Source organism: Dinoponera quadriceps, unplaced genomic scaffold (assembly GCF_001313825.1).
Source record: "Dinoponera quadriceps isolate SergipeBrazil2010 unplaced genomic scaffold, ASM131382v1 scaffold856, whole genome shotgun sequence".
NCBI classification, from domain to species: Eukaryota; Metazoa; Arthropoda; class Insecta; order Hymenoptera; family Formicidae; genus Dinoponera; species Dinoponera quadriceps.
In genome coordinates, this window is record NW_014554964.1 from 339,119 (window position 1) to 360,991 (window position 21,873).

A 21,873-nucleotide genomic window follows, 5' to 3' on the forward strand; every position below is an offset into this window, starting at 1 on the left:
TTCCCATCAGAACATGCTTGATTGTGTCACGTCACGTTAATTTCACCGATCTCTTTCTTATCCGTACGAAGCATTAACATTAATAATCTTTTTGCGTCTTATAATCGGCCCTCCGATAAAACTCTCGTTCGTCTCGTTGATGAGCGATACTACACGATCGGAGATTAATCGCTCGCGGAGACGGAACATGAGCGATAAGGCCGCGGTTTAGGTTGACGTGAAGCGGGTACGCAGCGAATAGTGCGCGATAGTCGGAGGAAAATCTCTCCCTGTCACGTACATAAGCCAACGATTACGGCCGGCGTCGGGGTGGCCGATTAATTCACGTGCGCGTCCGATCTCCGTGGAAACACCGCGTAATTGTGGGAGTATCGCCCGCGGATTTGCTCAATATGTACGTGGGCTTTAATAACGGTGCATTATTGATCAGACCGACGAAACCCCGTTCAAATTCCGCCGCGCACCCTCGAGCCATGGGGTGCGTCGGGGCGCGATGGGACGCGTTGGGGCGCCGGTCAGAAGCGATGTTCGCATTAACGTGGCGCCACGCACCACTCGAGGAATACCGTACAGCATTGCCAACGCTGTCGCTGCTCCGGCGATTATTCGGGATTTCCCGCGTCCTCAAAATAGCAACACCAACGCAGCCCCGAGAGCATATGACGTCTAAAGGCTCGATCATTATATACATATTAACGCGTTTGTGCGTCAATAGCAGAAGAGACTTAAATCAATGATAGATATTCTCATACATGTATAAGCAAGTATATTATGATTTTTTAAGAAGATTTTTAGTCTCGATTTGATTGAATTTTGTATCGATGCAAGTATTACTCAATTCAAGACTAAAAATCTTCTGGGAATATTATAATATTCTTACTTGTATATGAGAATATCTATCATTGATTAGAGACTATTTTTTTCCGTGTATTGAGCACACTGTGCACTGAGAGAAAAATATTAGGCGTTTGTAACTATAATTACGTGGTGAAGCGATTATAATCAGGAAGTCATTTTTTGCGAAGGTTAACACTATTAGACTGTTTATTGCTGTTTACAACCTTATGCGTATATTACTGTTATTATATTTTTGTTAGAACAATATTGTTATTGATAATCACAAAAAATTGATAATCTCAATATAAATTTTAGTCATTTTCGACGTTGAACTTATTTTATTTCATCATTTCTCATTGTTTTGTCACTTTTTATTACTTCATTATTTCACACATTGATAGAAAAATATTTGGTATATTTATGTTATAATAATATTATAAACTATACACTATAGTGTACAGTTACTATAGAATTACAGTCAGAAGAATTATTTTTCTAGTAAGTGTCATAGTGTAATAATAACTTTACATGTATGTTGCTACTACTATCTTCGTGATTATAAGCAAGAAAAAGGAATAGTTTAGGCTGGAAATAACTTCCATCAGTGCATTCTCACATACTTATACCCCTCCTAGATATCCCTCATCCCTCATATCTCTAAGAAGATTTTTTTATACAATTGGTAGGTCAGATAAATTACTCTAATTCGCAGCGAGATTAAATAATTTTTTCTCTCAGCATGTGTGTGTATTCGAGTTAATCATGTACGAAGGGGAGAATAATTATGAGATTTTCTCTCTCACCGAGACTGTATCGCCAAAGATCTTTGAGTGGTAGGTTTCCATTTCGTCCCCCGAGTAAGTACACGTGACCGGCAAGTAAGGTGGCACTGTGCTTGCTCCTCGAAGGTGGTGCTGGCCCATTTTCCGTACCAGCCGCGGTAACCGAGCTCCACATGTTCTTCCTGAAACGAGACAGAGAGAAGGAAAGAAAGAAAGAAAAAAGGAAGAAAAGATGGAGATACGATTAAAGTATCGCCGGAACGCGCAATTTTGCACTTCTCTCCCTCTCTCGGCGTTGAGGAAAATTTATCATCGTAACGCTCGTCCGTTCTTATTCGCGGCCAATTAGGGGCTCGAGAAATTAAATAGCATCCCGATGGATACAGACGGCCGTGTAATAGCATTTGTTTTCCACCATCGCTCTCCGGATCTCTCTCGCGGTGTTTCATTCGCTCCTGCGTCGTGAATCTCCCGGAATTACTGTTTTCGCAAAAAGAGGAGAGAGAGAGAGAGAGAGAGAGAGCAAGAAATCCTTGAAAACTACGGATCAAATATATTAACCGCTCCCTCTCGACTTCGAGTTATTTTGTACACGCTGAATCCTTTCTGGCACATGTTAATAAAGATTCGGAGACCACGACGGAGAAACGAAAACAACACGTCTAAAGACGTCTGAAAAACTTGTGATGCCTTTTGGACATTCTTGTTGTCCAGGGATGATCCAGGGATCCGTTATTAGAAGCTCACGAAAGTTCGTCGTATTTTTAACCACACATGATTCCTTTATTAACAGATTTATTATTAATAGAGTTATTATTGTAGCGCATTATTAATTAATTTCAAGTTTATTTATTTACGGAAAAATATTAGGACAATACGTAAATTTCAATTCGATAACATGTACAAAAAGAAAAGGCAAATTTCTAGAAAAACAAACAACGCGGAAATTATAATACAGCTAATTATAGAGAATCAATTGAATTCATAATGATGAGAGTTGAATTAATATTGATTCTGTAACGAAATATCGAATAAAAAAATTGAATTGGTAATGAAACAGCAATAGCGCCACGTCCAATCAAAATATCCTCTATTCATTAAAGTTATTTTTTAAGTAATTCCTTTCAGGTAAGTCTAATTCCGCGTCTGCGAGATGACATTCATCTTTTGAGCCAATGAAACGACCGACGAACTTTTACCTACGCAAGCACCTATTAAAATTTGCCTCGATAAAGCTCGCGACGAGACAGAGGCTCGCCTCGCTTTCTCGAGCCCTTCTCTTTTACTTTAATGTATTCGATTAAAGTCGGCAGCGAGGCGGGTCGGATAAACAGAAAGGCAGAGCGAGAGAGAATGAGAATGAGGAAGGGAGCGGAGGGACCGCGATTTTCCGATACAGAATAGCGTGCGGTATCACCTGCGCGTGCAATTCCGTGCGCCACCAGTGTAAGAGGTTCGACATCCTCTCGTTCGTGGAGGGTGCATAATGTGAAACTAAATATTTGCCGAGCCGGCGTGGATAATTGAACGGAGGCTTCCGGAGTCTTTCCGGAAGCCGTGTCCTGTTAGCAAATGCCAAGCCGCGTGAGCGAGAAACGACCGTCGCGTTTTGTACACGAAGTACGCGTTTTCAGCGGATAAAAAGCGCCATCGAGAGGTGAACGCGGCGGTTTTCAACGGTCGTCCCCCTAAAACGAAAGGGGAATACTACGGGAGCTGACCATCATTGGCCGGCGTGTATTCCCCCGACGATGCTGCATTAGTAACAGCATCTCGCACATCTGTTCCCGAGATAATCTATTTCCATGGGCGCGCTCGCGCGCGCGTATCCCTGATTCCTTCACGCAATTTATCCGCGTCCACCCTTCGAGAAAGCTCCGAGATAGAGCGGGATTTTTCGGCGAGTTCATAAATGCACGCTGCGATTTATCGCGCAACGCGAATCCCCAGGCAGGCTCCGTTACGTGAGTCGAAATTTTAGTCCTGTGTTAAGGCAGGTGGTCCATGAAACCTTTTTCTGAGGAATTTTTTTTAATTTTAGCAGCATATCGGTGGAAATGTTATCTATACGTCTGCAAAGTTAAAAAACGATTGACCATTCGGAAGCTGAGATATTCGCAACGAAAACGAAATTTTTATGTGTTTTTTGAGATTAATGTTCCATTTTTAATTTTCTATAAACCGCATTTAGGATTTTAATGAAAAGCTGGATATTAAAAACTAATACAGAAACATTACATAAAAATTTCAGAATTTTCAGCCATTTTGTTTTGAAAATACTTAGCCATAGGTAATTTATAATAACGTCAATATATGTACATGTATATATATATTTAAATATGTATATACCACTTTTTATTATTTACACACTTTTATTAGTTTCACTGACATATACGTAAAGTATTAATAAGAAAAATAAAAAATAAATAATATCTCGATGTTTGTATATATTTATATTGTGTATTTGTTTGTGTATATTTGTCTTAATTTCATTCAAAATTAATACTTATTTTTTCAGTTCAATAAAATTATGGGAAAATGCTTTTCAGCCAATAATAAAGTTATGAAGGGGCCTTTAATACTGCCATTGGAAATTCAGTTCTGCCGACTACCTTAAACCTTTAATTTTACAAATTGGAGGAGTTTAGATAGCGAAATGTGAAGGATGAAAAGAATATAATTGAATCGGCGATCGGCGATTTGGTTTTTCCTTAAGAAACTTGTCGCGAGATCCGATGATATCCAACGACGGTATTCGCCGTGTGAGCCGGCCTGTGAAATCCGATTAGTCGAAGAAGGCTGGTCGGCCGGCCTTCGACATTGCCCTTATGAGTTTCCAGCTATATCCGGGGCCAGGGTGGCACTCGGGATTCAATTACGGCGGCCGTGAAATCGAGTTTCGGGTAAACGAATGCACCCTCACGCGTTCCGAACACAGCGCGCGCAAATACGCGTATTGCCTCACACGAGGCAATACCGAGATGTGCGAGAACCGCTGCCGCCATCGTGTCTATCCCTGTCGTATTCATTTCATCACATGGCCGATCCACTCCAGCCGTTCGGAGTGGATCGACGCGGAAACAGCAAGGGTAGCGCAGAGGGAGCGTGAATTTCGGGTCCATGTTTCGCGGCGAATTCCCTCGAACGTTCGATCTGTTATCATTATGCCGGGTTCACACGGGGCGTAAAATATAGGTGTGAATTAAGCTTTCGTAGACCACGGCTCGTGTGAATGCGTGCCGTGAAGATCGCCTCTAACGTCAGCGCTTTCACGCTCCAGCCGTAGCCAGGTCAAACATGTTTGATTTTCAGCCGTGGGCTAGCAAGCGTCAAGCAGAATGTCGCAGCGTACAGTGAAATTAAACGATAATAATACGCTTCGTCTTTTAGAGTTATCAAATGGAGCTTATATTACATAATGTAACATTGCACGAGTACAATCTTCATAGTGTGCGTTCATACAAGCCGTGGTCTACGAAAGGTCTTAACTGATGTCTCTATTTCACGCCCTGTGTGAACGTAGCATTAACGTCGTTCGTTTGTGTGAAAAACAAAAAGTACTTGCGTTGCCAAGTAAATCCACTCAAAGTTTGAGATAAACGTTCTCGCTTGCGACTCCGAGTGGAAAGATATTCACACAGAAAAAGAAGTGTTAGAATCAAGTAAACGTAATTGGTTGTTCTTCAGCCTCTTAAGTCAAATAATATTTTTGTCAATTTAAGTATATTTTAATAGCTCGTAGTAAATACTTACTTGAACGCAGTAATACTTTAATTTGTAAATGAATTATCGAATATAAGTGTAAAATGATTCTAAATTTTAAGATATTATTTATTAGAATTATATAATATTTCTTTGCCACGCTAAAACGTAGTGATTTTACACAAATTTAGATTTTTCTGTCCGGAAAAAAGAGATAAATAAAAATTCCTAAAAATAAATTTTCAATATTATGAATTTAATACTATAATTTTAAAGGTTTGGAAAAATGCCAGTTTTTTCCCATTTTCCGCGATTTTTTCAGTTTTTTCCTCGAATGAATGAAAAAATGGCAATAACCAGAATTTTTTTATTTTCCCACGAATTTTTTCGATTTCGTTCTGAGCAAAAATTGGAAAAAGCGGTATTTTTTTATATTATAACATGTTCCAATTGTTTTAACACATACAAGTAAATGTCTATTTATACACAGTAAAAAAATTTGTGTTAAAAATAATTCATTAAAATATTATTTTAACATGGGGAATGTGTTAAAATGTGCATAATATAATATTAAATTAATATGTTTATACTTTGTCAACAAGAGCGAGCGTGGCGTGGTAGACAGCACACCGGTCTACAATGCTTTAGAGGTTCCGTGTTCTATTCCCGGCAGAACCAGAAAATTTTTCATACGTTCGTAGCTCCTCTTCGGTGGCCTGGCAAATCACCAAGTGTATTCATGCCAAGAAAATTCGCCAATTTGCCGTTCGGAACCGGCATTTAAATTGTATGCATGTGTATAATCTGCGTGCGCATCACATGCGTACGTAAGAGACCAAAACGGCCACAAAGGGTTACAATGCCAAAAAAAGAAGATACTTGTCAACATACTGGCAAGGTAAACATGTTAATTTAACATTATATTTGTGTACTTTTTAATGCATTCCTCAAGTTAAAATAACACAAAATTCCAATGGACTGTTTTTAACACAATATTTTTTATTGTGTACGGAAGAAATATCATATTGTGTACATAGTCAATTATATTTCTACTTCTAATAAATATTTGACCAGGGGTATTAGAATAATCACTTTACTTGGACCAAGTAAATATCACTTGAACGATAGCAATTTTTTTTCAGTCACTTTTTCACTGTCGCTACGAGTAAATTTTAACTCCTAAATCAGATTTGGCTTATGAAAATTTCGAGAAATTTGATCAAATAAAAATTTTCAAGACATTTAGCGCAGACAATTCCTCGGGAAAATTAGATCAATAAAAATTGAGCGAAGGAAAAATTCAGATCGCGATTTCTCGCGCGGAAACGCAACGATCGGAGGACTCGCAGAGCGATTCGGATTATTTCCGTCGCTATCAATATGCACGGGTCAATCTTTATCTCGGATTCTCACAGTTCAACGAGCAAGCGCGCGTCGTTCTCTTGTCGTGGCCGCCCTTCGTAGAATGCGCGCCGAGACGGAACCGTACGTACATACTGCGCGATCGCCGGTAAGGATTTTACGCCCGCCATGCACACACGTGTCCAAGCTATATCGGCGGATTTCATCGGCTCAGGGGGACATGGTGAGGGAGGAAGAGGGAAGGAGAAAGAGAGAGAATGCCGAGCGGTAATGTCCCGTCCGCAGATTTCAGGACGCGTCGTCGGCCCTGCGCATCCCCCCTTGCTGCGAGCATTCGGCCCGAAAGCCGGGATTAAATGCGCGGCGCGGCAATTTTTCAGCGATTTCACGGGATCGACCTCGGGATTTACGATACGCAAACCGGGCGCTCGCTCCAAGATACTTTTCTCCCTCCTCTTGCGCGGTGAAAATTCAGCGGGCACGGTTTGAACGCGAAAGTTCGAACCTTTGACTCCGAAGTCCGAGGCGAAATCCGCGGAACCCCAGGAGGAGGATTTTTGTTATCGCGCGCGAAAACAGTCGATATCGGTTTTTTCATCCGCGAAAATTCCCCTAGGTACTCGAAATCGATCGCTCGTTTGATATTTAGGGCGAGGTATTTCTCAATTGCACCGATCAGTTATATAATATTAACGGGGCGCCGAGAATTCGCGTGATATGAAGCCGGAACGCGCTCGGTCTTAATGCTCGCGGACTAAGTGGCGCAGTAAGCGGCGTGATACCCGTCGGGATCCGCAATTGTCAGCGAAGGAACGCGTCCCTCGTCACGAGTATGCTGTTACCGTTGCAATTGATGATATTCGTCCTCGGAACGGCGCCGGAGACAACGAGCCGCGACCGCGAAAAGAACAGCGGCTCAGATTTGAGAATCAAGCGCGCGAGAGGACCGGAGAAGGGAAAAGGGGTGGGGAAGACGCACGACTTACGCTCCCTTACCCCAGCGTTGGCGTTTACCCTCGTGAGAGTTGAGTTAAAGAGTCGGCAGAGAGGTGGCAGAGGGGGAATCGTAAAGGGATCGAAATCTAGCCGCGACGAGAGACGACTTTTCACGTCGAATGTCGAAGACGTGAAGTCGTCCGCCGGTCGATAACACGCGCCGGTTTTTCTCCGTCGAGGGAGATGAAGAAAGAGAGAGAGAGAGAGAGAGAATACTTATACTGCGCGGTTCTCGAAATAATCTCGTCGAGTAACGCAGTTAAGGGTGGAACTCGCGGAACGAAAGAGGAATTTCTTATCGGAGATGTGTAATTTTTAAATCGGATAAGGAAAAGTGAGAGATTAAGATTAAAGTAGATTAGGTAAAATTGGATTTCGGATGCGACAATCCCCGGAGGAAGATGAAACAGATAAATATCAAGACAGAGATAGATGGGTGGATGAGTGAGACAGATAAGGGCATTTCTTGAGCAAGGGCAATTATTATTGAAGGTAAAACTTCTTATTAAGATAGACTGCTCCTTCTTGGTCTAACCAAATGAAGAATCTTAAAGAGCCTTTAGGAGCAAAGCACGGAGGTAGTGCCATTAACATATTAGCAATAATAACTTTACTGGGACTCGAGGATCAGTTTAAGCGTGAAAGATGCTCGAGTCGAAATTCTGATGCTACTTAGATACTTTTAAAAATAGTTTGCGCCTACTCAGGTGGTTTATAGACTAGTAAAAACCTACTTTGATGACCTGCGACTGACACTTTTTAACTTCATTTTGGAACCCTTAATTCTACAAATTGAATTTTAATGCTACCTTCAACAACCTATTTTGGCGCTAAAATGGTGAAAACGAAAATTTAAGATATCATCAACATAAAAGAATAGGGATAATTATATTATTAGAATTGAAATTGAACCCATATTGCTTATTTTAACTCCTACTATGTTATACAAGAAAAAAAATTAGTCTTAAATCAATGATACATATTATCATGTATAAGCAAGAATATTATAATTTTCTAGCAAATATATTATAAGCTATAAGCTAAAATATTATAATATTCATATTATAATATTCATATTATAATATTTTTGCTTATATATGAAAATATCTATTGTCAATTTAAGAACATTTTTTTTATAGAATCAAAGATTTAATATAGGGCCAAAATTTCGACTCGAATAGATTCACCGCTTACGATCAGCTGAAAATAATCAGCACGTGCGTTACACGCTGAAAAATTTTATCCTCTCACGAATAATATTAATACTGGCAACATTAATATTCTAGTGGTGGTGGTACTATAACATCCGTGCTTTGCTCCTAAAAGCCCGTTAAAATTCTCCGTTTGGAGAAACCTCTTGTATATATTCTAGGAAAAATATTCCACGGGAGAGAGAGTAGGTGTTTAATTTAATTATGCAATTTGCAAATTATGCAATTTCTGATTGCACGAGAGAGAACTCGCCTCCTCTTCTCTCCCCGCGGAAATTCAGCGGCCGCACTATGCGGCGCTGCTCGCGCCGCAACTCTGAATTTACTTTAGCGAGAAGCCGTTTACATAAACGCTCGCTCCTTTAAACAATCCGATAGGACGCACGCCCCCTGAGTTACAAGCAACCCACGGGAATACCGCGGGTGAAAGAAACGCGATTCTTGTGCAAACACTGCGGTAGTTCTCATTACCGATCCCTTTGTGCCGGAAGGAACGGCCTTTAATCTGCTGCATATCTTAAGGGACGTTCATCCGCGCGTTAGAGCTTCATTCAAATTTCCAGTGGTTATGCAAATGAAAACTTTAACTTCGCGAAGGCTGCGCGGCCGCTCGCGCGCCAACGAACGCGCACGTTTGTCATTATTCCGCGCGTTTTTCATAAATCAAAGCTCCTGGATTAATTATTGCACTTCTTCCCGCCGGAAACTGCAATTTTCTCCCTCCTTCCCTCTTTCTCTTTCTTTCTCCCTCCTGTTTTCTTTATTATTCATTTTACTTATCACCATCGTGCTTTAAACGAAGATAACTCCGGCCGCATACGACATCGCGTACGGAATGTACAGCTGTCGGCTATGAGGAACATTGATTTTCCACGAGGTTAAGGACACCGTAAACTGCAGCCGCCCGCGCTATAGACCCACGTGACTTTAACCTCTTCGTCGCGAATGAAAATTTACAACCGACCGCGCGACACGCTCGCGCTGATAGAAAATTATGGTTAATTTCGGCGCCAAACATATTTTATAGCAGCAGCAAGGTGCATGTGTAAGATTTTTATCACTGACATTATGATAACGCTTACTAGAAAATGGTTCTCCTGTCTATTTTTTTAGTTGAAGGGTAGACAGAAAAGAAATAATTTTAAATCAACGATAAACACCTTTATAAGCAAGCAGTATTATAATATTTTCAGAATTGAATGCAAGTAATGGTTGCATCAATACAAATTCAATCGAATCAAGACTAAAGATTTCCTAAGCGGATTATAATATTCTTGCTTATACGTGAGAATATCTGTCATTAATTTAAGACTAATTTTTTTCCGTGTATATTTGGCGCCGAAACTAACTATAATTTTCTATCAGTGTGTCTTTCCCTTCGTTGAATTAATTACCCGTCCCGCGTGATCAATTTTTTCTCGTGACAAGGAGATCTACCCGGAGGAAGAGAGGAAATAATCATACCCGCCGAAACCATCGAGCTGCCAATCGCTTCGTCGATCAAGACCAATCGCAGTACATCTCCTTCGGCCAACAAATTTTCTCGAAGGTTGTCTTTGGCAACTCGTCTGAATCAGACCATTTGCATCGTCAGGGGAGATTTGAAAAATACGTCCATACCACTGAATCTTCTCTCCTTTAGGTCGATCTCAAGTAGAAAATAAGAAAACAACCAAAACACACACGATTTTTGCGATTTGATCTTTGATCATCTTTAGTAAGAAATTGTTATTTCCAGTCAAGCCAAATAAACAGATATATCCTCTGATGATGCAAATGGTTGAAAACGAATTGAAAATATTCCAGTTTATTTTACAAGACGAATCGTTTCATAAGGCCGAATGACCGTACACTGAGAAAAAAGTGCTTGTTATTTATGTGACTATAATCGCATGAAGGGATTACAGTCAGAAATATTATTCCTATAGCGGGTGTTACTTGAATACTAATGATAGTAACCTTACATACATATTGCTACTACCATTTCTTTCGCTTAGAACAACAAGATGTAGTTCCCCCGCCGAATATGATAATTTCAGGGAAATTAGTTATTTCTTTTCTCAGCGTATCCGGCGTATCTCGAACGCCAAAATCGATCGGTCACCGGTTTTTTCGCAAACCCCCGACGGGATTAATTAGCCCGGGGCTCCTCTCCCTCCCTCGGGGCGATCCATCTCGCTCCTCGAGGCATCATCGCACCATCAGTCACAGTCCGCGCACAGGACGCCGGTTAACAGGCTTACCTCTTCGCTCGGTAAACCTTCTCTATCTCGTTAGCTGCGACGAATGCAACTCGTGACCCACATGCAACCGGCGATTAAAAGTGCGGCCGCCGCTGCTATGCGAAGAGCGCGTCCGACGGCGACTTGCCACTCGCTCCTGCTTTCTTGCTCTTTCTCTTTCTCTCTCTCTCTTTCTCTTTTCAAACGCGCATCTTCTCCCACGACGACCACCCTCGTCCTCCTCGGCGCTGCCGCGTCCGGTCGCAACGCGACGAACGACGCGACATACGCGAGGATGTCGCGCGTGCGATGCACGAATCTCCCGCTAAAAAACTTCCCTGAGAGAGAGAAGGACGAGAGGAACGACAGAATGGCCACTGTCTCTCTCCCTTTCACAAGGACGGTCCTCTGGCAAGATTAGTCCAACGCGTTCACGGAGATCGATCACTGTTCCAGGCTCCAACTGTACACGGCTGACTAGCTGGCTCCAATTAACGCGCGTGCAACGCGGAACGTCTCCTCGTTAATTGTCCGTCGTGGACTATCCCTGCCAACTCCTCTTATTCTTCACCGCCAGGTTGCTGAAGCTCTGAACGCATCAACTGCGGCGACCCTAAATCCCGAAAGGGTTCAACGAACTTGTCGCGCGGCGTATTATCGAACGTCAGTTTTTTCACGCTGTCGCATCTGCTGCCCCGCGAGCTCCATCACCGTCCCGTCCTGCGGTGGCCGGTCCCACCTCCGGCCGACGTCGCCGCCGTGTCTCGCTTCTCTCTGTCTGTCTCTCTTTCTCTCTCCCTCTTTCCCCTCGAGATCCCGAGCCACGCGCGCGCCTATGAGTCGCACTCCCGTGACACCCGCACTCCACGATCGGTCCGAATAAGCTCTCTCTCTCTCTCTTTCTCTCTCTCTTTCTGTTTCTGTCCGTCGTTCGCGTCCCGAACTCGAACTCGGTGGGGAAAAAAGCCGCAACGCGCGAACAGCAGGCTGCCTGCCGCTTGTTTTCTCCCGACTGCGTCCGGGTCGAGCACCTACCTACCTAGCCGAGTCGTCATCGGGGACTCGACGCAGGCGCCTCGACTGCCCGAGCAACCCCTCGCTACCTCCACCCCACCCCCGTTGTCCCCACGGCATTCACAGGGAGAAAGAGCGAGACGGAGGGAGAGAGAGAGAGAGAGAGAGAAAGAAGGACAGAGAGAACGGCTGGGGGGTTGAATGTATATTCGTCGGACGAGCGCCGCGCTGAACCCTCCGACGGTGACTATAGAGAACAGGATGACCGTCGTCGGGGGAAAACTATCCGGCACGGTTTGCTTGACTACGCTTTAGAAACGATCACTCCCGAAGTGGCATGAACACGATAGATCTCTCTCTCTCTCTCTCTCTTTGTAAGCGGCTTTGTGTGAGAAACCGGTGCCGCCACCGCTTTTTCCCGGTTGCTCTGTTCTCGTGCCGGAGGTGGCCTTCGGGGGTGTCTATCGATAATAGCTTTTACTCGTGGAAAATTGTCGAGGTCCAACGCGACGACGACCTCGATCATCACGGTAACGACTCTCACTCGTTGCCTCTCGTCGCGAGAATCACCAGTTGCCCTAACGGTGTTCTTTATTTTTCTTTTTTAACCCCTTTCGGCATGTATTCGCAGTCATATGGGGAAACGAATTCGAACGAAAGAGTGAGAGGATCCAACCGGGAAATGTACTTTACGAACATACATCCGTAACGCGTCATTGACTCTCTCTCTCTCTCTCTCTCTCAATTTCTCTTTCTTTCTCTCCTTCTCTATCTGTTTCTCTCTCCCGCCACCCCCGTGGTCGACATTAGCGAGCGTCACGCGCCGCGCACAGGGGATGGTTGGCGCGAGACTGACTCGGATTTCGGGACGATTTCGTCAGCACGGCCGCGTCGCTGGACCGGACGCATGCGTGAGCGTCAGTCACCATGACGACGGGATGTCAGGCACCGCGTGTGAATGCGTATTGATTACTCCGCTCTCGCTTCGTTCCGCGATCTCTCGTGTCTTCTCCAGGCCACCCCGAGCTCTCCCAACCTTCTCTCTCTCTCTCTCCCTCTCTCTCTCTCTCTCTCCCCGTTTCTCTTTCTCATCGTCCTCTCTCTCACTCATACATCGTCGTGCTTCCACTCGGTACTGGTGCTCCTCGTCTCCCCCGCCGCCCTATCTCGGCTGTTGGCCCCTCTTTTCTTTAAATTAGCCCCCCTAATGTGCCGTCGTGCATATCCTCGAATGGAATCGGGCTCTCTTTCATTGCTGCCTCGCCGGCCCTCGCGGGGGTCGTCGGTTCCGCTTAAATTAATACCCGCGGCTCGCCGCTGATATCGAGAGACGCGGAAGTGCTTCGCGCCAAAGGCACGCGCGAAGCGACGCACTGAAGTCGGCCGTGTCTACCTTCGCGATGTCTTTAATACGAGCGAAGGTAAGACTATCATTGTAACGGCTAATCAGCTGATCCGACTAAGTTCTGAGCGGGTTTAGTCGTTTCCTCAGGATTCAATTACGAGAAGAATCTGTAAGTTCCTGAAGGAAGTCGTGAAGTCATAAGTAGATACTTGAGTTCATTCCAGGCAATCTGCAGAATGTTAACATCAATGTGAGCATTTATAGAGAAATAAACTCTGTAAACATATTCTAATAAAAATAAACTCTATAAAATAAGAAATAAACTCTGTAAATTTTACAATTGTTTACAGAGAAATAAACAGCACCACACAGCATTTGTGCTGAATCGGTCGGCACGAAACTCTTGTTCGGACAATACTGATGTTATCAAAATTTCACTCGTTCAACGATCGACAGATTGCGGATGGACCACCTCGAACGCAGCTGAATCAAAAATAATAATCCGCGTGACCCGATTACGAAAACGCGTCGGATAGAATGACTGACACAGTTTCAAATAACAAAATACAACGATACGATTGTCGTGAGCACGACAATAATAATAGAATATATTTATCTTAAAAAGAAGGGTAATAAGAAATAAACATCACAGAGAATTCCGAAGTCAATGTTTAAATTTATTCATACGGTTCTTTCTAGAGCACATTAACAACGTTGTCACGTTCAAGTGATTATTAATATATTCGACCGATATATTCTTACTTATTAAATCGCACGTCAGATCGAACATTCAACATTTTTTAACCTGGGTGGGGGGAAACCAATTTACGAACATGTTCTTCAGCTGATTCAGCTGAACCTTTCGCAGCCCCATGAAACGATTAACTTCCAGAAATGTTTTTCCGTCCATGTCGACGTCGGTTTTTCAGAATGCACTTATCTAAAACGCATCGTCACGGTGCCGATGAATAATTCATTTCGTCGTCGTTAAAATCCTTTGGACAATCAAAATCGAAATGACGAAATTTGCCTTCTTGAGATCGCAGATGGAATACACGCTCATGATAAGATCGGCCATTTTATCCACTTTACTCAGCCGACTGTAACATTAGAACGACAGATTTGTCGAAAACAACCGCGATAAACGCTTACATTTACGAACGTTGCATACAGTAGAAGATAAATTTTACTCTTTCATTATTCTGTTGAAGTTCCCCAAGATGAACCTAAGTATTCTCCTTTCTCGCGTGTCTCCTCACAACGAGGTGGTAAAATTTCGTTAGCTGCGCATTGTCCAAATGCATCCATATACCCCTAACGTTGATTGCGACCGAAGTCAGAAGGTCCGTAATTGTGGTATCATTTTCGACGCAAGCCAGGTATTCTATAATTTTCGTATCAGGCATATTCAGGAACAGGATTTTACTCGCCAATTCACACTCACAGTGTCGTTGATTGCATTTATCATACCCGCGCAATACGTCCAAACTTCCTGACCAGAAAGCTGAATTCTACGTGGAACATAGAAAAACATGGGAAGAAAATTGCAACGAATAGTTAGTCAACCCGAGATCTTGCCTCATTGCGTTTTTTTTTATTTTACGAAGCGACATGTGGGAGCTACGATTAAAGTACACTAATTGACGCAATTGAAAGCGAAAAGAAATTCTGATTGTAGGTATAATTACGGATACTCCTCGGGGTTCATAAAATGAGTCATCAGATGATAAATGGCCTTCATTCTGCATCAACGAAGACCGTGTTTGCAGGCCCAATTTCATAATACCGTAGTCATTATCATGTCATCAAGAGTTGTACATCATTGAGATATTTATCCATGATACCCAACATGTAATCCTAAAAAAATCACTTCCGTACGATTTTACCAATAGGAAAAACTTTACACGTGCGGAAAAATAATTTTCGATGCGTTTTACATACACGCATACATACGTAGGTTGCTCTGAAAGTTTTACGGATGACAAAGTAAACTTCAATTATTTTAACAAAATTTTTTCTGTTGTTTTTCAAAATATCCGCCTTCTTGATCTATTCACTTCTGCATCCGGCGGAACCAGTCTTGAAAACACCGGGCCCACTATTTTGTATCCACTTCAGAAAAAAGGTTTTCGTAGGCTTCCACCGTCGCTTCCGAGTTGATGAATTTCAATCCACGCATTTTGCCTTTAATTATTGGGAAGAGGAAGAAGTCACAAGGTGCTAGGTCTGGACTATAAGGCGGATGAGTCATCACTTTCATTTCTGATCCGGCCAAAAACTCTGTTGTTTGAGCTGCATTGTGTGATGGTGCATTGTCTCGATGCAACAGGATTCGTCCTCTTGATCGTTTCTCACGTACTTTTTCGAAAACAGTTGGCAAACAAACGCTGGTGTACCATTCGGCATTGACTGTACGGCGGCCCTCTAATGGAATAGTGACAACATGACTCATGCGTCTGAAGAAAGAAACCACTATCTTCTTGCCAAAGCTTCGTCCGCATTTCACTTTCGTAGGTTTCTCTTCGTCTTGAAAGATCCACTGAGCCGACTGTCGCTTACTTTCTGACTCGTAACAACAAATCCAAGTTTCGTCATCCGTTACGATGTTAAACACTGATTTTGCCTGGCCTCGGTTGAATTTCTCGATCATTTTCTTGCACCAGTTCATACGCGCTTTCTTTTGAGCTTACGTTAAATTGTGTGATATCCATCGAGCACAAAACTTCCTTACGATAAGATGACTTCCTTACGATCATGTAAAATGATTTTGATTTGGGTTATACCTATGCCTAAGGATGCCTGAATATCTCTGTGCATGCAGTAGTTATCTGCCTCTATTATGGTACGCACGGCATCGATGTTTCCTGCAGTGATTGCAGTGGCAGGCCGTTCTTCAAGATGCTCGTCTTTGAGCGAAACACATCCACGCTTATTCGCAGAATTCGTTAAACCACCGTTCAACAGTTGCCAAGGATGATGCTTCATCGCCAAACAATCGCTTGATTTTTTCGCGAGCACTGTTGTTGAGTCAGCTCCTCTTCAAAATCGTAGAAAATCATCGCTCGATAATGTTCTCGTGTTAACTCCATTCAATGTATCAAAATGATTTTCTGCGAAACTACTGTAAAAATAGAAAAAAAAATTTTACTAATCTGTCATAGCTATTCGGCATAAAAAAATGTGAAAGTATTCGAAATAAATATTGTCGACAACGCCATCATATGAGAGATAACCGAATCGCAAAAACTTTCAGAGCAACCTACGTACATGCATACATTATGCATATACATTATTTGAGCGTATTTTATGTCGAACGTTGTAATACCAAGCAATTTTTATTCTATCGCGATATATCTTGAAAACTTGACTTTCCGGCAAGCCGAAGAAAGGCGACGTACACTACAGAACGTTTATCATAGAATGCCATGGGAAGAAATAATGTTCTTTGCTTAGGTACCGAATGAAGTATGTAAAGTTTATTTAATGCAGTTGGTCTGTCATCATTAAATGATACGCGTCGTCGATGATCTGAGCACGATTCAGGGAATGTATTTTCAGATGATCGTCTCTTAAATAACGGACGATTTGAAGCCAATAATCGACATTGTAACGGACGCGACGTTGTAAGCATAACGATGAGATATATCGATGACCATAAACGAAGGCTACGGCTCGAATTACCAAACGTCGCTATGCGGAAATGTAACCCGGCATTCTGGCAATGGAAATATCGAAATCAGGATGGTCAGCGTCCACACTCAAGTGACGCTGACACATCAAAACCGTCCCCTTTGATTGAGACATAGGAAGAAGATAAAAGGGGACGTGATTCCGGCGCGGGAGCGACTCAAAACTCTTAACTCTCAGGAAACGACACGCTGTCGGTCGCACAAATAATATTGTATCGGGTGAATAACGAAATAAAGACAAGTTCGTTTTTTTTCCAACAAAAGATAAGTTTATTCTACACCGACTCCTCCCGCTCTAACGCGCTGTGAAGGGCACCCCACATTACCCGCGACTCGACTCGCGCAACAAATCTGGTGGCAGCGGTGGGATCCGCCCTCCAACAACAGCCTGCAACAGAACAAGGAGATAGCTTTTGTGAAAAAGCAATCGCAAGTAGCAGAGTGGTGAGCAACAAATCTTGGGACAATCAAAAAGGAGAAAGGAAAACTACGTGGCAGCCCGGACGGAACGGACGGAAGAAACGGACGTCGGAGCTACGACCACCAACACGGGCCAACCACGATAGCAGAGGAGGCGACGAAGCAGCAAAGGCAGGAGAAACGACCTCAACGCAGCGACAAGCGCAAGGCAACTCAACACCGGACAATCGGAGCACCGATAACGAACCGTGCGAGAACGAGATAGCGCGACCCGTCGGCATGCGTCCCGTCTTATTAATGTAAGTCCTAATCTAATACACACAAGCGTATACACATATATATACAAGCGAGAAGCCAAACCATCCGCTTAAATGTCCGAAGGCAGTAATACGAGGTCTGGCTATTAAATAACGAGACTGCTTATGAAAAAGAGTTTTATTTTAAAAATTATTCTACAATCGAATGCTCCCCTTCAATGTACTCCCCTCCTCTCGCCACACACCGTTCCATTCGTTTTTTCCATTGGTCAAAGCAATGCTGGAAGTCTTCTTTTGTAAGTGTATCTAGGAGCTCCGTCGATTTTCGCTTCACCTCTTCCATCGACTCGAACCGGGTTCCTTTTAAGACAGACTTGATCTTTGGAAACAGGAAAAAGTCACAGGGTGCTAAATCAGGCAAGTACGGCGCGTGTTCGAGCACTGGAGTGCCTCTAGCGGCTAAATAACGCTTCACAGACAGCGCGTTATGGGCAGGTGCATTGTCCTGGTGCAAGATCCACGACTTGTTTTTCCACAACTGTTTCTTTATCGGCGTCTCAGCAATCATCCTAATGCTCATACGACGATCTCCGCGCACAATTTCATTGATTTTGGTCACTGTTTGCGGAGTTGAAACAGAGACAGGTCGACCCGGACGTTGGTCATCTTCGGTGCTCTCTCGGCCTTCAGAAAACCGTTTATACCATTCGAAAACACGCGCACGAGATAGAGAATTCTCACCATAGGCCTCTTTCAACAAGTTATAGCACTCAGTCGGAGTTTTTTTTAATTTAACGAGAAATTCCACATTGATCCGTTGCTCGTGTTTTTCGTCACACATTGTTATCGGCACGAGAAAAAACACGTTCGTTTCTAACCTCTATAGAAAAAATACTACTACAGCGACAAAAACGAGTTTTCGTACTGGAATAGTAGACACTTCCACCTATCCAACGCTGCATTCGTTCTCCCCCCCCCCTCCCCCTTCCCCTCTAGGACGACTTCTGCGCGCGCAGTCTCGTTATTTAATAGCCAGACCTCGTATATCGCGTAACTCTTGCAAAAATAGATCCTGGCTACATAGTGAACCTGCGGCAAATATACTAAGACGGCCAGCCGAACTATTAAACCAGAATTTTGATAACGTAATAAATAATACCGCGCAAAGTATACGAGAAGGAATACAAAACGCGCTAACCGTACTTGATAGTTCAAACGAAGAACAGCCCCCGATACACATCGTAACTGAATGCGAATTTTCGTTTGATGAAATCGATAACAGTATATTACCAGCAGTAATTTCACACGTTAGGGGACAAAGAAACTTGCCGAGTAATAGTACCATTACTAACGTGTCAGACAGAGGAGAATTTTCTTTAACTTCGTACGACGATAGCGTTTTCGACCCGAACGAAATACTTGATAACTTAAACATGGACGGGCGTACAGAGCAAGATGTACCTTATATTGACGGTCCCGCGATAGATGAAGAAATTAATAGATTACGAACCACCGTCGCGCAACGTACGAACGGTAGCATAGAGGAAAACCCTTTACCAAGAGGCAACAGGGAAGGAGAACGCAACTCCCTAGTGGAGGTCTTACTGAGTCAAATACAGAACCTCACTACTTGCGTAGCCGAGTTAAATGAGAAGGTTAACGTATTGCAACAAAATAACACGGAAGGATTCACTAACGTACAAAGGCCCACTGCAACGGGGCACTGGAACAGAGACAGAACGTACGACCACATACATATACATGACCCTTTCTCAGAAGACAGTCTCGCATTGAATTCGTTTATAACTGACACTAACAGACAGCGAATAAAAGAGGCCAGGGACTTGATACCGACCTTTGATGGCTCCAGTGAAGAGAGTCTCAAAGAATTTTTACACGCTTGCAATTATGCTTACGATTTAATACACCCTACAGAAGAAATCGCATTAACTAAGGCAATAACCTGCACGAAACTAAAAGGACAAGCCATGACGGAAATAGAAAACCGAAATGTAATAACCTATCGACAATTGAAAGAAATATTAGAAGCTTGCTATTCGAGAAAAAAGGTCGACTACACGGTTACAACGCGAATTTAATTTTTTACGGCAGAAGACCGGAGAAAAAGCGCAAGTCTAAGAAAGAGAGTCTAGTTAGACTAGCAACAGAATTATATGAGTCAGCCACTGAAGGTACATTGTATACCCCGGTAGAAAAGAGAGCCATATACGAATATATTAAATCTCAAGCACTAATAAATTTCCAACTTGGACTGAATGATAAGCTGCAAACCATAGTATGATCCTGAGCTCCCACTATAATAGCTGAAGCTATCGGAGCAATGGAGGAAGAAAAGGTGAAAGGGTTAAATCACTATAATAATCGGGAAACTGCACTTCCATATAACAGTCGACCGACGACGAATCCGTGTGCTCGAGAAAATGTTAGACCTCCGACGCGTCACAAATGCGGCAAAATTGGACAGATAGGGAAAGATTGTCGTACCAGCCGTTACGCGAACCGATACACCCTACCAACAATGAGTGAACGCCCTCGCATGAACGCGATGGAAAAATATTGCACATATTGCAAAAAGGTAGGACATACACGCGAAGAATGCTGGAAGCTGCACGGGAAACCAGTCGAATACGCTGCACCCAACTTTGAACGTCGCGAAGGTCATCAAAATACAAACACCGCCTCGACAGATAGGCGTAGAATGAATCAGGGAGGCCCATCTAACGAGAGCAAAAGTAAAAACGAGAGATGAAAAAGAGAAAGTAAAACGCAAAGTGCTCGAGACTTTCAAATCAACCAAGTGAAGAGAGGCAAACCTACGCGGGATTGGACTTAGTGATACTCCCGATATACGAAACCAGACGAGGGAAGATACCACTCTTACTGGATACCGGATCGTCAATTAGTTTCGTAAAAGTACGGACCTTAAAAGGGGAAACTCCCGTGACTGTGGATGAAGTAACACTGACCGGAGTAACCGGACATCAAACGAGTACGTTAGGCAAATTCATTGCAACCATAAAATTAGGGAGACAAGTCCTACAACACAAAATCTACGTAGTAAAAGATGATTTTCCCATGGAGTACGAGGGAATATTAGGAGTAGATTTCCTGCAGGCGCGACCTGCGACTATCAGAGCAGGGAACTAAAAATTCTAGGGAACAGCGATAATAGCCTGTCGAAGAAATAGAAAAATTATTTTATCACTTACTCTTTGAATTGTTGCAGTGAAATCTCATTCAAAACGAATGAACACTCACTTGAAGCGATTGATACATTGTACATTATTTTAATAAAGCAAATATCTTAATCAGTGACATTGTTCTAATTTGTGAAAATCGCATTTGTTCTTAATAAGTCAAATAATATAGCTCCAAATTTATTTTAAAAATATATTTTAAAAATATATTTTAAATACGTAACATTATTATATATATATATATATATAATAATNATATATATATATTTTATATATATATATATATATTTTATATATATATATATATAAAATTATATATATATATATATATAATTAAATATATAATATAAAATTAAAAATATATTTTTAATATATTTTTAATATATTTACATATTTATACATTAATTTTATACGTTTTTTAAATTTTATACATTGTATGTTATAACAAGTTTCGAAATTAAAAATCATAGTGAATGCAGAAATAGAATTATAAGCGTTCTGTTAACGGCGACAATTCGAATAGTTACTCGCCGACATCTTAGAAATTGGCCGTTAATACAGGGTGCGGCGAAAGGTTTGTCCGAGTTTGAAAAATCCGTTGCTCACCAGATGGCGTGAGTAGGTTGTTGGGCAGGGTCTCATTAGGAAGGTTGTTCTCAACCGTTTTCAGTTAACATCATGATTTGGACTGGAGAACATCATGGATTCGCTGTGCGCTCTTTTTTGGAAAATGGCCGTTCAGTCATTGCGACGCAGAGAGCAATGCGCTTGCGATTCCATATTCCGCGTCATGTTTCCGTACCTGATGGAAAAACAAT

At 42.5% G+C, this 21,873-nt stretch overlaps 1 protein-coding gene across 1 annotated transcript in view; it reads right to left on the minus strand.

The window, feature by feature from the left end:
- LOC106742689 (host cell factor 2-like) overlaps window positions 1-12,108 on the minus strand; it is a 37,711-nt gene extending 25,603 nt beyond the window's left edge. Inside the window, exons 1-2 of the mRNA XM_014615885.1 lie at window positions 11,134-12,108; window positions 1,641-1,801 (exon numbers count right to left, since the gene is read on the minus strand). Of these exons, the coding sequence (XP_014471371.1) occupies window positions 1,641-1,794 (154 nt within the window). The 5' untranslated portion in view covers window positions 1,795-1,801; window positions 11,134-12,108. The remainder of the gene's footprint in view (window positions 1-1,640; window positions 1,802-11,133) is intronic.
- Window positions 12,109-21,873: the final 9,765 nt, after the last annotated feature.